This window comes from Tupaia chinensis, unplaced genomic scaffold (genome assembly GCF_000334495.1).
Source record: "Tupaia chinensis unplaced genomic scaffold, TupChi_1.0 Scaffold000047_1, whole genome shotgun sequence".
In the NCBI taxonomy this organism is placed as follows: domain Eukaryota; kingdom Metazoa; phylum Chordata; class Mammalia; order Scandentia; family Tupaiidae; genus Tupaia; species Tupaia belangeri.
This window is the reverse complement of record NW_006159505.1, coordinates 8026223-8047997: the sequence shown is the minus strand read 5'-3', so window position 1 is coordinate 8047997 and position 21775 is coordinate 8026223. Positions and strand designations below refer to the sequence as shown.

At 48.0% G+C, this 21775-nt stretch overlaps 1 protein-coding gene and 1 pseudogene across 1 annotated transcript; one reads left to right on the top strand and one right to left on the bottom strand.

Annotated features, from left to right (window-relative positions):
* Nucleotides 1-747: 747 nt before the first annotated feature.
* Nucleotides 748-16041, bottom strand: DHCR7 (7-dehydrocholesterol reductase). Its single transcript, XM_006141094.2, has 8 exons — nt 15962-16041; nt 12347-12450; nt 11527-11749; nt 9982-10072; nt 8546-8759; nt 5566-5770; nt 3370-3501; nt 748-1646 (listed from the first exon to the last, which is right to left on the bottom strand). The coding sequence occupies exons 2-8, from the start codon at nt 12442-12444 to the stop codon at nt 1182-1184; spliced, it is 1428 nt and encodes a 475-aa protein (XP_006141156.1). The 5' UTR covers nt 12445-12450; nt 15962-16041; the 3' UTR covers nt 748-1181.
* LOC106735717 (ATP synthase subunit g, mitochondrial pseudogene) lies at nt 6126-7930 on the top strand (annotated as a pseudogene).
* Nucleotides 16042-21775: the final 5734 nt, after the last annotated feature.

The following is a 21775-nucleotide window of genomic DNA, read 5'->3' as shown; positions in this document are numbered from 1 at the left end:
TTCTCTCTCCCTCTCTCTGGTCAGCACACATAACCTCTAACAAACAAATAAAATTATTAACTGTACTAGAAGAACGTTTAAGGAGTTTCGCAGGGTACCTGGGGTTGAAGAAGAATACCCAGGTAATAAACCACCTTGAAGACCAGTCAGTGACATAGTGGTTAAGGTAGTTAGATCCCACCTGGGCAACTGTGCAGTTCGAGTCCCAGACCTGGTGGCTTGAAAAACACACTGGCTCTGTACTTGTGTGCCCAAAATCCCAAGAGGAGAAGAAACAGTGGTATGACCATTTCCTCTCCCTCCCGGGGGGGGCACCCTTCTCTCTCAAGAGAGTGCATGCACCCAACAGCAAGGGGGAAGGAGGAAAAAAAAAAAAAACCTCGAAAGGGGATTCCCCTTCCAAGTCTGTGATTCTGACCTTGTCATTGAAGGTGTGGCAGAAGCCCCCTGGATGATGAAGCCCTCTGTGCTACCCACATCAGAGTCTGTGCACAGTCATGAAGCAGGCAGCAAACACCCTTCCAGAGGGCAGGCAGGCAGTAGGAGCAAGAAGAACACAAAATGGGAGCCCCAGAACTATAATAGAGAGCCCCTTCCTCCTGCAACGTCTCAGCACCATCTACTGACGAGCAGCACTGTGACAAGCAGCACCCCTAGAACTGTTTGGAGAGCCAGCCGCTACTGCACAGAGCAGGTAATGAAGGGTGTGTGTGGCGCGAGAGACAATGAACTGATAACCGGCACACCTCACTTATCCCACTGCCACTTTAATTTAGTGGAATCAGTGCAGTCCTAATCACTGGAAGCTGGAAGACGTCCTGATAAAGGTCAGACACCAGTGTCTGAGCGGTGCACCCCGGCTCCCAGTACAAAGAAACTCTACCACCAAAGGGCTACTAAAGGTGACCAGGCCACCCTCCTGCCCTCGGGGGACACAAGAGACAAATGAGTCATTTCTGCTGGTGAGAAGGCAGTTGGTGTAAACTCTTAGAATTCCCCTCAGGAAAGGGGAAAGGAAAAAACACTCGCAATTACTGGACACCTATAAGTGCCAGACTTGTTCCAGTTAGCAGATGAGGAAACTGAGGCTCCCAGAGGGTGGAGCTGTGGTGCGAAGCCCACAACGTTCAACCCTCCAATGTTCTTCACAGCCTCCCCGGCGCTTCTCCGTGGGATGCCCCTTAGAAGATCCCGGGCAGCAGGCGGTAAGGCACAGCGGCGATGTAGCGCTCCCAGTCTCTGCCGTACTTGAGGGCGCAGCGGTGCTCGTCCCGGAGGCAGCGGTGGATCAACAGGATGGCCATGTAGATGATGTAGAAGTAAGGCAACAGGTGGCCCCCGCCGCAGGCCAGGCAGTAGGCCAGGCTGCCCATCAGGTCACCTGTGTAGTTGAAGTGGCGGGCCAGGCCCCAGAAGCCCGACACCAGCAGCTTGCTATGGTGCTTCCGACCGTCGGCGGACGTGTACGCACACTCGATGACCTTGGGCTTCCTGCCCCAGATCAGGCAGCGCCCATCGGTGCGGCGGAACAGGTCTTTCTGATGGTTGGTCATGCGGAAGATGTAGTAGCCCAGCAGGCCTAGCAACAGGACGCCCACCGCGTGGGGGGTGGAGAGCTGCACTGGATGGTAGACCAAGTACAGACCCTGGCAGGGGAGAGAAGCAAGTCAGCAGGGCGGGCAGGACCGTGGGCCAGGGAGCCCGCAGCCGGGGTCAGACGCCGGCTCTGTCCAACACAAGTTCTACCTCAGTGTTCTCTGGTGTAAATAAAAGCTCCTGCCTCGGACGGTTGTTACAAGCAACAAATAATATGCAAAATGTGTCCACCGTCCCCTACCTACCTATCTCTGCGTGTGTATAATATAAAAACAGATTACAGATTTATATGTGATGTGTAAAAAATATATATATTTTTATAAGAAATAAAAGGTAAAATTTTGTTTATGTCATATTTTGGGTCATCAGTAGTCATGACACATTTTTGCACAGAAAATACCTCATGACTTTTCCAATGACCCAATATATATTTTATATCTTATATATTTTGTGTTATATATAAAATCCATGTTTTATAATGTATATTTTATTATATATACAGTATAAATATAAGATACAGATTACATAAAATATATTTTATAACTTACATATGTTTATAAGATATAAACTATATTATATATTTATATAATATACTTATATATGTATTATATATATAAATACATATTATATATACACAAATACACGAATAATACTAGGCTTGCCTGACCCAGATTATTACGTGAGGCAAAAAATAAATCTCTCTCTCTTACACACACCTTCTGATTCTTTACCTCTGGAGAGCCCTAATACAAATATAGTCTGACAAAAAATGTATGTCTATGCTTAATACACAGAGGCTAAAACAAGGCCTGGAACACAGTAAGCGCTATGTAAGGGAGATCTGCTGTACGGTTTCACGTGCCTGGAGAAGGGGTTCACAGGGTAGGGAACCTGTGAGCTCACAGCCCGGGTGGAGAAATGGCACAGGCGGTCCTTATGGGGCCCTGAAGACCTCCATGAGTGCTAACGAGTGTGAGGCTGGTGCCCAGGGTTCTCGAACTCCCACCCCACTGCCAGCCCAGAATCTTCGCACAGGTGGTCAGATCACTATCACCAGCTCGGGTCTTCATCCTCCACACAACTGGCTCTGACACTTAAGGCCTGGCCGTTCACACTCTGAACAGGTGGCAAGGCCTTTCCACACTGCAGACTTCTCAAGGCAGGCCACCCCCTGTGCCACTACCTAGACCAGTGCCCTAGAGTGAGTTCTTTCCAATCCTGGGCCTCCTCATTCGTGACTCAAATAGGTGGCATCTGGTCAGGGTTTCCAAATGGCCGCCTTACCTGAGGGCCCAGCATGCCACCCCGATCAAAGCAAGGCTGCTCTTGTGCTAGTTAGGAGGGGGTCTTGAGGAGGCTTCTCGCTGTCCAGCACTGCCTCACAAATGAAGCAGTACCACTGAAGTGCCTGGGGCACCGCAGGTGCAGGAATGAGTCCTGTTTTGAGTTGGCACTCCCTGGCTCCCTGACTCTGTTCAGCCCTAACGCTTCTGCCTGACTTTGCAGATGTTTGGGAATGTACTCAGGGCCACCTCTCCAGGCTGGTGGCCTTGCCAAGTTATAACTTAGTCCCTCCAACAGGCTGAACCGATTCTATCTCCCTAGAAATCAGTACCCCACAGACAGATGTTCCTGCGAGGAGCAGTGCTTAGCATGAGGCGCTGTGTGGTCGGAGGGCCCAGGTTTGCCTGCGGACTGAAGAGCTGAACACACTGCTGGGTGGTCGCTGCACCCAGTAGGGCTCACTGTCCACTGCCCTGATTGTAGCCTCACCTGCAGTGTGTAAAGGTACGGCAGCCAGACGCAGTCACCCCAGCCCAAGTACCAGCCAAAGTGGTCATGGCAGATATCGATGGTTTTCAGATACCAGGTTTCATTCCAGAAGAAGTCCAGCACGTAGATGGCCTGCAAGATAGGGGCAGCTGTTGAGCCACTTCCTTCCTGGGACACAGTGGAGCCTCAGGACAACCACTCCACGCAGATGTGGGAGGTGGCATTTGGGTTGTACCCAGGTACCTTTCACTGCTGGGCCGGTTCTGTGCCCTGGGCACCGGTAGAGGCAGGGAGTAAGAGAGTTTTTGTCCTCAGAAAGCCTGGATTCTAATAGGGGTCAAGGAGGCTCACAGTCAGAATGACGGGCTCCCAGTAATCCCCAGGAAGTGACGCCCAGGGATATGGAGCTTGGAGCAGAGACAGGTAGTTCAGGGTGGAAGGGCTCGGGGATGGTCCCTAGGGGAAGTGGCACCAGGCCCTGGTTTACACCGGCACAGAAGGGTACGTGGTATTAGTGTCCCTTGCAACACCATGGCATACATCACATACTAGTGTGGCCGAGTGACCCATGTGACTCCATGGGGTCAAGGAGAGAGATGTCTCCTTGTACCAGTGGACAAAAAGGGAAGGCAAGTCACAGCCCACCACTATCCACTGATGGGGGGTGCCTGAAACCTGTAGAACACTTCGGAGGCTAAAAATGACAGGACAGCAAGCTAGAGCTTTTCCATAGATAACAGAACCATGCTGCCAGGGCCACAGACAAGCTGGATAGTAACCAGCATCCCTGGGCCAGGCAAGTGTGAGGAACACTGTGTATGAGATTCTCTTTTGAAAAGAGAAGCACCTGGGGCCAGCAGATGGCATGGTGGTTAAGGGCGCTGAACTCCCACATGACCAATCGCGGTTTGAGTCCAGGACCTGGCGATTTGCTTTCTCACCTTCCCTCTCTCACTCTGTCCCTCTCTGATCAAATTTAAATAAATAAAGTTAAATAAAATAATTCTTAAAAAAAAAAAAGAAGAAAGAAAAAGAAAGAAAGACAGAGAGAGGAAGGAAGGAAGGAAGGAAGGAAGGAAGGAAGGAGAGACGAGAGGAGAGGAAAGGAGAAGGGAGGAGAGGAGAAGAGAAGCACCTCTGCCTAGAGCCTGGGATTTGTCCATGACATCCACAGGTGGTCTCTGCTTTGAGTGCCTCGGACATCAGCACCTGGCCCAGGGGAGCCAAAACCACCAGCATTCCCACGGCAGAGTTGACCTCCTCCCCTCTCCTCTCCTCTCCCCTTCCACAGAAGGGAGCCACACAGCACAGGACGGCAGAGGCCGTGTGGCAGCTACTCCAAGAGAGAAGACTCCTTCGCTGTCCACCAGAATGTAAGTTGTCCGAGGCCATGGCCTGGTGGCTTATCCAGCCCAGGTGCCTGGGGCCTGGAATGGCACCTGCCATGGGCCAGCACCGAACCAGAGCTTGTGGAAGGGGTGGATTCCTCCCCAGGCAGACCCACCTTCTTGCACCCATCTTTACCCCATGGTTCTGGTCAACTTCCTCCTGAAACTATACCCATGGCATCTCAAGTGGCCTCCCTCACTCACCTGGGCCCTTCCAGCCTGCTCTCCCATCTACTCCGAGAGAGCCTTCTGAACACACCTGGTTCACTCCACCCCTACCCAGCTTTGCACACTCTTTAAGATAAAATTTCAAGTCCATGAGGATGGCAGAGCCCCAGATGGCATGGCCCATCAATCTCCAGCCTCACCTGGCTCTCTGAGCTCCCAAACTCTCTCTGCTCTAGACATGAGACGTGACTCAGTTTCCCAGACTTGCCATCCTTTTCACTATAGGGATTTCACATAGGCTATTCCTCTTGCCCCCACTTCTGCCTACCCTCTTTTACCTGGTTAACTCCTACTCATCCCCAAGAGTTCACCCAAGCATAATCCCCAGGGAGCACCCTTCCAGACCAGGCAGGTGGCACCTGCCTCATTCCTGACACAACACCAGGCAAGTGCTAATGGATTCTTCCACTATGTGCTCCCCAGCCTGTGTCCCAGGATACAGATACAGATACCTGGGAGGGGAACTGCCTTTGTTTTCAAAGTAGTAGATTAAGGTTTTTGGAAAATATCTAACTTTCCAATTTTTTCAAGGCCCAGCAAGCATCAAAGCCTCTACCCACTTTGACTACAAACAGGTTACCTGCAGGACGTTGACCAAGACCATGGAATTTGTCACTTGGCCATAGAGTTCCTGCTGTTTAGCTGCAAAGGACAGGTTGATGAGGGTCCAGGCGACGATCCCAGGGCGTCCATTGAAAAACAGCTTGAAGTCAAACCACTCCCCAATTCGGGGATTAAACTCAATGCCCATCATGTAGTTGTAAAAGAAATTGCCTGTGAATTTGCTTTAAAAGATAAATACAAGGTATTTAGAGGAAAAGCACATCTCACAACACCGGCCTACCCTGCTGCCATGGATACAGATGCTCAGCACACGCCTAGTGTGTGCTGACAATGACATGAGACGGCTCCAGTGAAGGTGTGCCCTGAGCCGCAAAAAAAAAATGCTTCCACTCCTGTTCATTTCCCCAACACCCTTGTTCACGCTCACTTTGTGCCCAGCACTGGCTCGGTAGAGAAATCCTTAAACAGAGCACTTAAGATACCCATTTTTGGGACTAGAGGGTAGCGTAGTGGTTAAGGTGCCAGACACTCCCACATAGCCAGCCAGGGTTCAAGTCCTGGGCTTGGTGGCTTGCTTTCTCACTTTCCCTCTCTTGCTCTCTCTCTTCCTCTGTCTCTCTCTGGTCAAATGAATGAATAAATAAAATTAAATAAAAAAATAATTCTTTAAACAATAAAAAAAGAGACATTCAGCCAGCCATTCAGGGCAATGGACTTCTCCCAGAACCATGGCCCAGTTTGTCCGTAACCTCACGGAGAAGGCCCTGGCACTGGTGAACACTGCTGTGACTTACTCGAAGCCTCAATTGGCCACATTTTGGCACTACACCAAGGTTGAGCTGGTTCCTCCAACCCCTGGCTGAGATTCCTACAGCTATTCAGAACCTGAAAAAGTTAGTCAGTAGTGCTCAAACTGGTACTTCAAACATCTCACGGTTAAGGTAACTCTGCTGAATGGTTTGGTGGCCACTGAGGTGTGGATGTGGTTTTATGCTGGCGAGATCATAGGTAAGCATGGCATCATTGGTCATAATGTTTGAAGACCAATCTTTTAACATTTGATTATATATTTGACTTATTATTTGAATGTGCTTGGACCATGTGTGATCAGAATGCTATCTAAATAAGATAAAACATGTCAAATAAATTAATTAAATAAAATAAAAAAAGATACCCATTCTATTCCAGGGATGGGCAGAAGACATAAGCGAGCTAGCACCCAATTTCCCACCTCCCTTCAGCACCCAAGTGTTCTTGCTGCTCAGCATAGGGCGGGGGGGCTGCAAAACTGTCTGGACTGGACTCAGACTTCATTCTGCAGCCTGAGCCTGGCTTAAAGTAGATTTGGGGTACCTGAGCCCCCAATAGGCAAGTGAAATCATAAATTAAGCCAACATAGAGAAAGAAAAAAAGCACCCTGCTTAGAATCAGGTGCCTGGGTTCCAAGAACCGCATCTACCACTTGTTGGACAAGTTCCTTAAACATTCATTCCCTTGGTTAACTGATCCTGAAGCCCCCTGTGGGCCCAGAAAATCAGCTGAGATAATCCATGTGGCAACCCTTGCTGGGAATAATTTGGGATTTCTGTGGTAACTGGAAAAATATATGTTCATGTCCAGTTCCCTAAGTTAGGCAAAGTAGACAAAAACAATATACAAAGCCTGATGTCATTACAAAGCAATCTACAACAGCTGATGTGATTACAAAGCAGTGAAAATAATTTTCCAAGCAGACTAGCCTCATGATCTGATAACACACAAACAATAAAGTACTATCATCCAGAGATACTTCCTAAGAGCACATGTGCAATAGTTAATGGAAACACTGCTTTTATTTGGGCACACACACCCCCAGACTAAGTTATAGATTCTACTGCCTTCTTTCTAAAAGGAGTCCATCACACATCTGTGGATGGATAGATAGATGGATGAGATGAAAGGGTAAATGGGTAAAAGAATGGAGAGATGGATGGATGAGTGGGTAAGATGGCAAGATGGGCAGATGAATAGGATGGGTTTTATGAATAGATGGAGAGATGGATGGATGAGTGGATAAGATGGCTAGGTGGGCAGATAAATGGGATGGGTTTTATGGATGGATGGAGAAATGGATGGATGAGTGGAGGAGATGAAGAGTAAATGGGTGAAAGGATGGATAAATGGAGATGGATAGGCTGCTAGGTAAGTGGGAAGGGATGGATGAATGGATGGATAGACAGAAGGGTGAGTGGGTAGAAGGATAGAGAGATGGAGAGATGAGTGGATGGGTAAATAGATAGGATGGGATTGGATGGGATGGGTGGCTGACCATTGTTCAGAAACCCAAGGCTTCCAAGAAAATGAGTGCCAACCAGCATGGCTATTCCATGAAACTGTTACATTATAGCAGCTAAGACAAGACTCTTCATGGAGATAGTTTCAGGCCACACTAGATATTCCAAAGAAAGCAACAGTCAGATGTTGTCCTTCTGGTTTCCCTGCTCCCATGACAACTCTACTGGGGATAACTGGGCCACCAAAGACTGACTTGGCTACCTTCAGCTGCATTCTTCCTAAAGCAGGAGAAGGAACCCAGATATCTATTTATTTTTTTTTAATTAATGGCCAGAGCATGCATGTACTCACCAGAGAGACTCAGAGAGAGAGAGAGAGAAAGAGAGAAAGAGATGAGGAAAGGAAGAAACTACCCCCAGTAGGGCATGGTCACACCACAATCCCTTCTCCTCCATTTCTCCATCCTATTGAAATCTTGGACATACCCAGTATGGTCTGAGATCCAAATTGCATTGTCCACCATGTGGGATCCAGCTCACTTAACAACTGGGCTACAGAGTCAGCCCACCAGCCAGACATTTAAATAGGATATTCCCCAGTAAAACCAGTTCCATTCACCTCCTCCTTCAACCTGATCTCCCAAGGTAAAGGTAGCAGAAAAAGGCAAGGCATAGAAGCATCCACTTTGCATTTTAGGCTTGGACAGCTACTAAAGAACATACCAGTCTTCAGCCTTGGTAGGGAAAAAGTAGCCCTTGATCATTGCGAAAGTGGACACAGTGTAGCCGAGGATGTTGGCACACCACAGCAGCGGAATCCAGTTGTCAAAGATGATAGTTGGAGAGAACCAGAACAGGAAGTGGGAGTTGACAAACCAAAGGAGATGGGTGATGAGCCAGGCTTGCAGACCGTTGATTTCATACTTGTTTACAACTCCTGCAGAAGGAAGATTTAAAAAGTAATGTGTTTCCCTAACCTGTGTCAAAGAACTTGGCCTGGCTGTTTATTACACCTGGCCACAGCCCTGCTTGCTTTCTGGAACTCTGTTTCTGCAGACCCTTGTCCAGGGCACTATTCCAGAATAAGCCAGTCAACTGTCGCTGCAATCCCAGCCTACCAGGTCAAAAGTAGTGCCCCTCCCATTTGGACTAAGAACTAGCTGTTCTTGCTAAATCCTTGGAAGAAGGTGAGGAAGCCAGCCCTATCCCTTCAGTTCTGATTCTCCTCAATGGGCTGAGTAATAGATCTGCAGTTTGATAGAGAATTTGGGGCCAAGTTTTTGCAAAAGCAGAGTGAGGATGCCCCTATGGCATCCCAGGCTTCCCTTGTAATTGCTGGAAAGTGTCTCAACCTCCTGCTAGACTGGAAGTTCTTCAAAGGAGAGACGGGGATAGGAACCCAGTCTGCTATCTCATCCACCCCTTTGTCTCCCACCCTTCCAGCCTCATGCACAGCATGAAGTTGGGCCCCTTGCAGGTTCTGTGATGGCAAGGAGTGAATGGGTGAGGAAGCTCTATCGCCTCTAAAACAGACACTGCCCTGCAGATGGCCCTATGGAACATCAGTGGTCTTTGCAGGAGGCTGCTTCTGAGCCCTGGTACATCCACCTGCCAGGAAGTCAGAGAAGGGGCAGGTGGCCACAGACAGCTCCCTCTTTAATGAGGAAAGCAACTTGTATCTAGGCCAGCCCTAGTCACCCTCAGTTATCTCAAGGCCTAGTGCTTTAAGAAATTTCTAGGTTGGGACCAGCAGTTAGCATAATGGCTATGTCGCTGGACTCCCACATAGTCGACTGCAGTTCGAGTCCCAGACCTGGTGGCTTAAACTCATGCCGGGCATGTATGCATGCGTGCCTAAGATCCCGAGAGGAGAAGGGATTGCGGCGTGGCCATCCCCTCCGGGGGATTTCTCACCTTCTCTGTCTCTTTCTGTCTTTCTGATGAGCGCACACGCCCTATAGCAAAAACCCCTAAAAAAAAATAAAAATAAAAGAAATTTCTAGATAAAACTCACTTTTATTTTGTGAGAAGACTTTGGGATGGCAGTAGCCTGGAGCAGAGGAGAATACATGAAATGAGGGGACAGGCCACAGCCAGGAGGGAAGCCCACCAGGCTGAATATAGGGCCTGGCTATGGGCAGATGGGGAGGGGGGGTTACCTGCAGGAGTCACAGCCCCCTCTTGGACTCCTCCCACATAGCCTGGCAGAAATTTATGGCAGAAGTCAGGAAGAGATATGTACAGAAGCACCTGGAACACAGAATTTTAGACCAAATTAACCAGCAACCTGTAAGGCCCGGCTATAAGTGTTTGACCACGGCCTGAACTTTACTGACAGACGACAAACACGAAAGCAGAGAAATCAAGATTTGGTGTTACTTGACAGCTTTTCATTCCAGAAGAGTTCATTGTCCCAGGGAGCTCTGACTGCAGGTCCTGAACAGGAAACTCACTGATCATCTAAAGCAACAAAGCATTCTCCTTGCTATGGCCTCGTTCGCCTCTCCAAGGCACACCAGTCCTTCCCAGTCACTTTTTTTGGAGGGAAAGAGTCATTTAAAAGTTGCAATATAATTCACATACCGTAAAATTCATCCTTTAAAAGGATATATGATTCAGCGGCATCTAGGACATTCGTAAGATTGGGCAGCCATCATCACTGTCTAATTCTGGAACTTTTACACCACCATAAAAGGGAAACTTGATCCTATTAGCAGGTGGTCCAAATTCCTTCCTTTAGTAGCCCCTGCCAACTCCTGATCTCTCTGAATCTGCCCATTCTGGGCAGCACATATAAATAACATCACATGATGTGGGGACTTTTGTGACTGTCGTCTCTTAGCTAACATGGTATTTTCCAGGTTCATCTTTGTTGCAGCATGTTTCAGAATTGCATTCCTTTTTATTGATAAATGATATTCCATGACGGATGCAGCACGTTGTTTATCCCTTTGCTTACTGGTGGACATTTGGGTCGTTGCCGCTTTTTCATTGTTGTTGAATCACACTGCCTGCCACTTTCTACCCTAAGGGACCACGAGACTTGAAAGGAGAGGACTCAGGAGCCCACCAGCTTGGTCCCTTCCTGGAGAGAAGAGCTACTAATAGTCTGCGCTTTCTTCCAGGGAGGAAACCCAGGGTCTGCCTTCTGCCAACATTATTTCCCTGGAGACCTCATCCTGGACAGACCATGTACTGAGAAAACAACCCCTTTCTGGTGACCTCCTGGACTGAAAGACCAGTAGGGTCACAATAGACCAAGGATATCTCTGACCACAATCTTGTACTACATGTCATCTTTGTACAACCACCCATGGGGAAGGAGACCTTGGCTTTGCCAAGTGGAACCTCCTGCAGCCAGGAATGTCCTTCTGGGACCTGGGATGCTCCTTCCTGGGGGCTAGCATAAGATGCAATGGAGCTTCCCTGGACTGGCTCCTCCCCTTCCAGGTCTTGCTCCTTATACTCAGCATGTCCCTGCAGGGCTGGACACACTCTTGCATCCTGGTGCCTGACAGAGATGTGTGGGATACTGGGTGCTGACAAGTGCTTTCTGCCCTGTATCTGATGCGTTTAAGGGCATCCATTCCAGATAATGCTCTGCTGAGACCTAGGAATGTGAACATCAACCTGAGTGAGGATCCCATGTCTCCAACAAATGGCAAGGACTATCCTAGCAGGAGAACAGGGCCGGGGGTGCTGACCTGGAATGTGATCCACAAGACATAGAGCTGGGCTGCTTCCTTCGTCACAGGCGGGGTCCTGGCCCAGATGTCTGAGAGTCCAACATGACCTGTGGCAAGGTCCACTATGGGGGCAGTCAGAGAGCAGCCATACTGGTCACACGCCATGATGAAGTAGTACACGATGAAGGGCGCGAACAGCAGCAGGAAGATGACGCTTGCGAGGGAGAACCAGTCTACCTCCCTGCAAGGACAGATGCAGGCAGTCATGCCGAGACCACCCACCCTCTGACGCACACTAGACTCACTTAGAGATGGCCTCGTGTGCACAACCTGTTGTTCCAACCAGCCAGCACCTCTTAGCACCAAGGCCTCCTCTGCTGGCGAAGCCACTCGGTATACAGGTTCTACCATGATCACTCAGAGATCGCTCGGTGGGCACCCACCCACAGAAAGCCTGGCACCTGAAATACAAATTCAGGAAGACCTTGCATAACGGTCATGCAGGTGCAGCCCCAGTTTCAGGCCAGGGAGGACACTCACCCACACCCAAGTTTCCTTCGCTCTATAGTGCAACAGGACCTTGACAACCCTGCACCATACTGGAGTAGTGGGCACTGGTTGGCTGTGAGGTCCATGCCTTAAGACATTGTTTGGTGATAATGCTTTCTAGTTTTTATTTTTTTTTAATTCTTTACTTTATGAAATGGGAAACTGCTTACTTTTCATTGGTCTTCACAATAAAAAATACATTTTTTTAAAGTAGGTCTATAAAATCCTAAAGGCTAGAAACCTCTAAGGCCTCACTTTATTTTCTAGCTGGAGAGAATGGGGTCCTTACCAGGCACGGCCCCATTGCCCTTGAGGTGCAGTGCTGCCGTTGGAGATGTCAGTAGGATTCTTGGTTCTAGGAGCGTTGGGTTGGGATTTTGCAGCCATTGGGCCCTGAAGGAAGGAGACACCTTGCTCAGATTGTACCAGAAAGAACAGACAGCCCACTCTGCCTTATGCACACTGCTCTCAGGCCTCATGGGCCTGGTCTCCTCTGCATGCCTTCTTAGTACCTTGTCCCTACAGCAGATTCCAGGCAGGGAAAAGATCATGCAACCTTAGTCTTTTTTCTTGGAGCCTGCAATCACTTCTCAATGCGTGGCCTTCTCGTGGCATGAATGAGTTCCTACCTAGCGCCTTCTTGTAAGCCACTCTCCCCTCATTCCCTCTATTGCAGGTACACGTGCATCTGTACCTTGAATATGTTCATCTGTTACTTCCTCTGCTTCCAATGCATTTGCAGGTGTCTTCATTCAGGGCTTATGTAAAACATCCCTCCCTCAGTAGACCTTCCCTTACCAGCCCGTCTAAACTGACTGCTCCCCAGGTTCCTTGCCAAAGCATTGTACCTATGGCTTTATTTTCCTAATGACGCTCCTCACGCCAGCCTGTGGTATAGCGGTTAAGGCAACTAGATCCTACACTCTTGAAAATCACGCCAGGTGCTGTGCGTGCATGCCCAAAATCCTGAGAGGATAATGGAAGAGAAGGGACAGCAGTGTGGCCATCCCCCCTTAGGGGGTAATTTCTCACTTTCCCTCTGTTTCTATCCCTCTCTGTCTCTCTACAGTGAGCACACATGCCCTGTAGCAAAACTAAAAAAAAAAAAAAAAAAAAGAAAAAGAAGAACAAGCATGTTCTGTGTGCACAAGGAAGAAGCCCCATATGTGTCACAGCAAAAGACCACTAAAGGGCCAGCAGGTGGTGTGGTGGTTAGGGAACCAAGCATGTTCTGTGTGCACAAGGAAGAAGCCCCATATGTGTCACAGCAAAAGACCACTAAAGGGCCAGCAGGTGGTGTGGTGGTTAGGGAACAGGCATCCCACACGGCTGACAACAGGATGAGTAACAGGACTCCCACATGGCTGACCACAGTATGAGTCCTGGACTTGGCAGCTTGTCTTCTCTCTCTCTCTCTCTCTCTCTCTCTCTCATGAGTGTACATGCTCTATAGCAACTTTAGTAATAATAATAAATAAAATTAAATAATTCTTTAAATAAAAATACTAGAAGAACTACACACCAAACCCTTAACCAGTGCTAAGCATACAAGCATTTCTTTTTTCTCTATTTTTCTTACTTTTTACATTTTTTTTTCCAAAAGTACTTGTAAAATAAAATAAATAGACCAATAAGAAAAATGTTTTTAAACAGCTTTTAGAGTCAAAGAGCCACCATTCTGGGAACATCTGTGGCTCTAACCAAGGTCGGGAAGGACATCTGCACACCTACTCATCTCTAAGTCATGGTGAGGTTGGCATTTTGCAAGGGTCTTTCCTCCTCCGAAGAGTAGGTTGGATAGAGATGCAGGGAGGTGGAAAAAGACATGAGGCACTGATGTCACATTGTTTATTGGCTGAGTTTAGTGGGAGCTCACAGAGCTCTTAGTAGGCTTGCAAAGCCTATGGCAGTGCTCACAAGCACTTTCTCCTTTTTGTTGCTCGCAGTGCACAGGGCTGAGCTAAACCAAGGCCAAGTCAAGGCCATCAAGAATGAGCAGGCCAAGTGATGACTGAGCAGAGCAGGGATATCTAGAAGGGCAGTGCTAGCTGACCAGGTGCTCTGTTCTCTTAAAGGGGCTACAGACAACACTGGTGTAAAACAGCAACATAATTACATAACAAGTGTGCAAGCACAGCTCAACTAATAACTTAAATTGTTTACCTAGCAAGTTTCAAGTATGCTAAGATAAGACGTGACAGAGCCAGAAACCATCCTGTTAGCCTTTGCGGTGATCCTGGGTGATCCTTTGTGTGATCTGCACCTGCGCTCACCTGTAGGTTTTCTACCCACTACTCTGCAAGATCCCAAGAGGAGAATGGAGGAGAAGGGATTGTGGCATGGCCATCCCACCTGGGGGGTGATTTCTCACTTTCTCTCTGTCTCTCTGTCTTTCTCGCGAGCAGGCTGAGCACGGTTTGTGTCTCAGACCCCAAGGCTTAAAACTCACACCAGGTGTGTGTGTGTGGGTGTGTGTGTGTGTGTATGCCCAAAATTCTGAGAGAAGAATAAGGAAGGTGTGACCACCCCTCCTGGGGGGTGATCTCTTGCTTTCTTTCTCTCCCACAAGCACACATGCCTTATAGCAAGTCTCTCATCAAAAAGAGAGCGAGAGAGAGAGAGAGAGAGAGAGAGATTCATCAAATTGTCTTCAGGCAGCAAGTCACTACCTGCTCCCATAACGTTGTACAAAAGGGCCTTTTCCTCCCACTATGCAGACCCCGGATACCAGGCCTTAATTACAGGCAGAGCACACACCCCAGCGTGTCAGGTGGTGTAGCCGGGCTGTCCCCCTAACTTTATAGCTGTAGGAAAAGCTCAGATGAACACAAGAACACCCAGCCCCAAAACCAAGGCAAGCCAAATAGTCACTGGGTCCCTTCCTCAGCTCTGGGCAGAGTCACAGTTACCAAACACAAACTGTTGGAGAAAAATCAGAAGTTCAGCATGGAATTCTTGGTCTTTGGTCAACTCTGATCATTAGCTTGGGAGCCTGAGAGAGGGAAACGGCAAGCAGGGAGTGTTGTCTTCTCTCAGTCCTTGAACGCGAGCAAGGCAGCCAGGGCTGTTCTACACAAATGAAGCCTGTTGCTTTTTAAGTAAGAGAGCCTCCACAGGTCACTTCAGGTAAAATGCACGTGTGCCTGACAGGTGATTGTTCTGAAAATTCAGCTCAAAGCACTAAGCACAGAGTCTGACCGGCAGGAAATGCCCAGCATTTAAACAACAGTGGTCTCACACACTTTTGATTAAAAAGAAAAACAAAAATCCCTTGTTTCCAGCTCTCCTTCCTCTACCTTTTGTTGGAAACTCTATCAGAGCAATTCCAACCCTCAAAAGAAGTTTGAACTAAAGTGTAAAATGTCGTTTTAAGCGTCCAGCCTGTGTGGGTACTCACTGCCCATCCAATCCCCCGTACTCCGGATCGTTTCCTAGTAAGGCACGCAGCATTTCCTATCCGCTCCCTGCTTTCTCGCTGCTCCGTTATTTCCTCAAACCGAAAACTCTGCCGTAAACAGCCTCGGAGCTAGGGGCCGGCCCGGCTGCCGAGGGGCCTCCGATCATGCGGGGACAGAGCATCCCTAAGAGGTCTCTCAGGTAGGCCAACGGGCGCCCCAGCACACCAGGCCCCTCCTGTCTAAAGACGCGCCCGGTCTTCACCTGAGTAGCCTCAGCTCCTTACATGTGGGTGGGCTCCTCCTCTCCTGAGCGCAGGTCATCTCACCTGCACGCACGTCGCCCCATGCCCGGCCTGTGCCTGGGCACCTCCTTAACCTGCGCTCGCGTTCCCTGTCCTCCCTAGCACGCTACTACAGCCCCTAATCCCCGGCAACTGCCCAGGCGCCCCGCACACTTGAGTACGCATTTCTTCCCCATCCCCACTTGAACACACATCCTTCCTCACCTGCGCGCTCCGCTTGCTCCAGCCCAGACCAGCGTTCCCGGGAGGTTGCCCACCTAGCGGCCCCGTGTGATAGGCCCGCAGCCCCGCCTCCGACATGACATATTACAATTAATGACCAGTAGGAAACGAGCCCTGAGCGGCCGGCAGCTCCGCGCCCTTCGATTGGCCGAGGCGCGTGAGCTGACTCCAGACCCACCGTCCGCACCACTCGGCTGCCGTGGGGCGCAAGATTGACAGCCCACGGCCCGCCCCCATCTCCTCCTCCAGCCCCGTTCTCTGTCCCGCGCTGGGGACTTAAAGCCACTGTAGGACCCCCCCCACACTGAGGCGGCGCCAGGCTGATATGTTCGTTATTCCGGGTGGGCGTGGAGCTCCCAGAACCTCAGTTTCCTCCATAGCAAATGCGGCTTTAAAGGCACGAGACGCACATTTATTGAGCATCTGGTAAATCCAGATGCGGGTGTAGTTGCTGGGTACACAGCACTGAGCAAATCAAACAGAATCCCTGTTCATATGACTCACGTTCGGTGGTGAAGGAGGATACTCAATAAACACATAATCAAGTACATACATATAGGTGAAAATGAGAGATATAAAGCAGGGTAAGAGAAACCGAGAGTGGCCACGAGGCAGTTTCCTTTAGGTTGTCATAGAAGTTTACTACTAGGAACCAGTCACAGTCTGAGTCCCCAGGGCAGTAACCTAGAGATGGAGTTTAGGAGTAGGATCACATCCATGCAAGGATGGGAGCAGGTAAAGCGGGTTGAGTACAGGAAGAAGCTGAGTCACAGCAAGATCCCAACCATTTATGCTAATTTTCAGGGGAAGTTTCAATGCCAAGAAAGCCTGCAGAGTATATCCTGTTGGGCTGGAAAGGCCGCCCTGTCTGCTCCAGCCTCCATGAGTTCTTGGAAAAGGGCCACTTTTGCAGGGACATAACCTCTGGGGAGGCAGCCCCTGGAGCAGTGGACAGCCAAAAGTACCTGCCTACCCCTCACCCAACAGCTAAGGCTGAGGGATCTGAACAGCACAGCTGTGTCCTTCACAAACATTTTTTTTGGGGGGCGGGGGGTTGCTCAACAGCTGTAAATAGTTCGCTGCTTTACATTTCTCTTTTACTAATCTCTCTCTAAATATGTGTGTGTTTTCTTTTTTCCAGAACCTTTAGTTAGCTGTAGCTATCACAATATCTTTCCTAAATTTTTCAGTATCTATATCCCAAGACTGAGGGCAGGTTCCTGATACTGACCCTAAATGGTTAACTATATAAATAATGCTTTCTTAGCTTGCTCTTATATCTAACCTCTGGTTTATGTTGTTGTTGTTTTGTTTTGTTTATTTTTATTTGCCAGAGGGTAAATGTGCTCTCCAACGAGAGGGAGAAAGCACTCCCCAGTAGGGCATACTCATGCCACCATCCATTTTCCTCCATTTCTCCACCTGTTGACATCTTTGGACATGCATGTGCACACAGCATATTTTCAAGCTGCCAGGGCTAGAATTTGAACTGCTCAGTCAGTCATGTGGGATCTGGCTCCTTGAACCACCAGATCACCAGGCCAGCCCCAATTTTTTTACTTTGAAAAGTAACATGTAGGGACCAGCAGATGGCATAATGGTTACGTTGCTGAACTCCCACATAGTCGACCATGGTTCAAGTCCCAGACCCAGCAGCTTAGAACTTACACCGGGTGCACATGCATGTGTGCCCAAAATCCAGAGAGGAGAATGGAGGAGAAGAGATTGTGGCATGGTCATCTCCTCTAGGGGAGTGATTTGTCACTTTCTGTCTCTGTCCCTCTGTGGGCCCTATAGCAAAAATCTCTTTAAAAAAAAAAAAAAGGAGGAACACGTATGTCAATAACTTGGTTACAATAGCCAAGGCCATGGCAAACTAAACTTTCAGCTTTGATTAAATGTTCTTCCTACCCCATGTAAAATAGATGTATTAATAGACTGATAATAGCAATATATGTTTTTGAGTCTTTTTTCCCCACAGCGAACAAGGAATGGAAACAAACCAGATGATGGTAGACTCACTGACATCAACATGAAGGCATTCTGATATAGTCCATCAGAATTAAGATTTGACATCTTCACAGACGTCACCTGCCTGCCCCACGCTCTTTTACCTGCTCACCTCACATAATCACATCACTTCTCCTCTTTCAAAACCCCAGACTCTGTTCACTCAAGAAGATGGTTTTGAAGCCCATCTCTAATTGAATAAATCTTTTCTTTTTGGGAACTCCGATTGTTTCAGAGATTGGCTTCTACGTATATTAAGACCTGGCCTAAACACTTTGGTTCAGTAACACTCCTATGTTACCAGAGTAAACTGACCATGCTGAAACTGAACATCAGCTTGATGCTATTACCAACCTTCAGTGTCCCCCACTTGTTCCAATAATGTCCTTTATGGCTCTTGTTAAATCCCGAAACTCAATCGGAGAAACACGCCAAGCATTTAGGTTATGCATTTTTGGCAGGGCAATGTACTATACAAATTATGTCATATATTTAGTGCATCAGATTAGGAGCAACGCAATGTGACTTATTTTTTCCAAATCAATTGTTGTCTTTTATTCATCTTTAAAATGTCATATGAAGGCCTTAGAAATTATCCGGCTTGTTACTGTAGCTGGAAAACTCTTAGATCTTACTCATCAGCCTGCTGAACTGTACCCTTCTCAGAGACATAGATACCATCCAAGAATTTTCTTACATCCTTATTTTTAATTGTCGTGGCTTGCTGTATCAAAGCAGCTGAATTGGAAACAAGTTCAATATCATTCAATATCAAACAAGTTCAAGGATCAACTCATCTTTCTGGACTTGAGATACGGAATAAGCAACACCTGGTCTCATTCGAACCCTCTGGATGTATTTTTCACCCAAGAAATTTTGGATTTCAACAAGAGACCCATTCTCCTGAATAACAATGCTGATGGGGAGATGAGCATACACAGACCTCATCTTGTAGCGGAAGCCCAATGTAACACCCTTGATCATGTTCTGGACGTGCTACAGACAGTGCAAATGGTCGCCAGCTCCTGTGTTTCCCCACCATTTGTCAACCCACATCCTCTCCTTCTTCTTCCCAAGGAGGCTGAGCTCAACATTGATGTGGTTGAAGTCCCTCCGCAGGGTTCCTTGGGGGGCCCTTCCTTTCAGGGTGATGTCCACGTTCTCGGGAATGTTGACTGTTGGGTTGCTGAGAATGGTCTTCATCCTCGCAGTAGGCATGGCAAAGAACACAATGTGACTTTGACCCATTGTTGGTGATAAGTTTGCTCTCACAGTTGAGATGGTTTCTGCCCGAAGTCTCCATTTATTTCTTTTGTGGTTAATGAGTAATTGGTGGAGTGATATTTTGAAACTGTAAGCGTGCCTTTCCCAAACAACCTCTCACCAAGTGATCTAGCATTTAATGAGACCTCTTGTCTGTAGTCATTGTGTCTTAGTGCAAAGTGTTGATTTTCTAATTTAGTCATTTCTTCAATATTTATTATTAAATTTATTAGCAGGCATTTTTCTGTAAAGAATTCCCCTCTCGTATTTAATTGAATTTTTTTAACTACCAGAGGGATGCATGCCCTCCAGAGAGAGATAGAGAGAGAGGGAGAAAATATCCCCCAATGGGGCATTGTCATTCTCTCCATTTCTCCATCCTATCAGAATTTGGGGCATGCTAGCACATGCGCCCAGCACATTTTTCAAGCTGCCAGGTTCAGGATTCAAACCACAGTCATCCATGTGGGATCAGGCTTTCTTAACCATTAGGAAACAGAACCAGCCCAACTTAATTTTTAAACCAATATGGACTAATGGACTTTTTTGGTCAACTGAGTTATGATCCTGCTATAGTTTGAATATATCCCCCCAAAACTCATGGATTGAGATTTGTTCCTACTATGATAGGATTAAGACAGTGAATGGCATTGAAGGTAGGGTCTTTGGGAGGTGATTAGAATTACAGTCATTAAGGTGACGCTACATGACTAAATCCAGATGGGTTTATAAGGTGTGGGATTGAGACACAGACACATCCACTCTCCCTTTCCTGCTATACAATGCCCTGTGTCACTTAGGACTCTGCAGAGAGCCTACCAGCGAGAAGACCCCACTAAAAGGGGCCTCTGGACTTTGGACCACCATAACTATGAGCTAAGCAGACCTCTATTCTTTATAAGTTATGCAGCGAGATACTCAGTTGCTCGTAGCAGAAAAAAAAATGTACTAAAACAGATGCCATGCTGTGCCCACTCCCTTCAAATTAGCTTGTTTTCAAATGACAGGTCCCCATCATTATTTGAGAACTTCCTTATCTTCTGGAACAAACAGATGTTCTAGGATCTTCTCTTTTACACACGCCTGGAATCAGTCATGGTCGGTAGGAAATATTCAGACAGACGTCAGTAGCACAGAGGTAGCACTGCAAATCAGGAGAAAAGATTGATCTGTTCAAGCGATGAAGAGACAGTTACTTTATTATTATTTTTTTATTGCCAGAGTGTGCATGTACTCCCCAGAGAGTGAGAGAGAGAGAGAGAGTACCCCCCCCCATGGGGCATGGACATGCCATAATCCTTTTTTCCTTTATTTCACCATCCTGTCAGGATTTGGGGCACATGTGCACCCAGCCCTCCAGGGCTGGGATTCAAACTACGATTGCCCATGTGGGATCTTGCTCCCAATGCACAACACTTAATCACTGTGCTATGGAACAGCCCAAGACAGTCACTTTTTCATATGGGGAAAAAAATTGATCCTTACTCTTGATGGGCTAAAAATGAAATGTGAAAAAGAAAATCTTGGCAGTGAACAGTTACAAGTGCCTTGGAAAAGAGGCTTGGCAATATTTTTTGTAGTAAAGTTGAGTACCTGTGGACCCTAGTACTCAGCAAAGCTGCTGGAGAAATGGCAACATGGCGACAGAAAACACGTGTAGGAATGGAAATACAGTAGCAGCATTTGTGCCTGTGTGTTGGCAAAACACTAAGAACTTAAGTGCCCATCCCCTGTTGAATGGCTAAACTGCTTTATTCCTACAGTGGAGCACCAAAGTACAGAAAGATAACTTGAAGAATGCATCTTTCATAAAAATCAGAGGAAAACATCAGGTTGCAGATACACATTAAAGACCGTGTGTACACAGTCTGAGAAAAGCAGAACAGCGTTCTACCTTGCCTGGGGTTACCTAACAGTGGTAATGTAGGAATGAAATAGGGCGGGAGAGTGATACTCGTGGAATTCAGTGACGTGGGATAAGGAGAGGGCGGAATTCGAGGGGATTACAGGGCTTTCATCTATATTGGTCATTCGTTTTTACAGCTGGCTGGTAGGTACATATTAGGAGAGTTCTTTATCATACTCTTTCTACTTTTGTTATTTTTGGAAGCTTTCATCCTAAAATAAATAAAAATAAAACGCAGCTAAGCTGGTAATGGGTCAGGAGTGCGGGATAAAATAAAGGAGTGGGGCAGCATCTGCACCTACATGCCCTGACTGGTCAGTGTCAGCAAGCTGCACAGGCGAACCCCGCCACCAGCGCCTAAATCCTTGGCTCGCCGGGTCGCCTGGCCGCACAGGTGCTGCAGTGAGTTCTGAGGGCGGGGCCGGGCGGTCGGTGGGCGGGGCCTGAGGCTGGCACGTAGTTGGCTAGTAGGCGGGGCCAAGCGAGAGTTGTGTGAGGTCGGCCCTGAGGCGCCGCGGCTCTGCAGTCCCTCCCCAGGCAGGGTTCTCCAGGTGGGCGGGGAGAGGGCGGGACTACTTGCGGGTGGGGAGGGGCGAAGGAGGGGCGACCGGAAGAGC

Bases quoted from the DNA above. Each gene is read 5' to 3' on its own strand.
- DHCR7 (XM_006141094.2), bottom strand. From the start codon at position 12,444: ATGGCTGCAAAATCCCAACCCAACGCTCCTAGAACCAAGAATCCTACT. The intron at 10,073-11,526 runs GTCAGCACCCCC...TCTGTGTTCCAG, and splicing joins TCTTGTGGATCACATTCCAG to GTGCTTCTGTACATATCTCT. The intron at 3,502-5,565 runs GTAACCTGTTTG...CCTATCTTGCAG, and splicing joins TCTTGGTCAACGTCCTGCAG to GCCATCTACGTGCTGGACTT.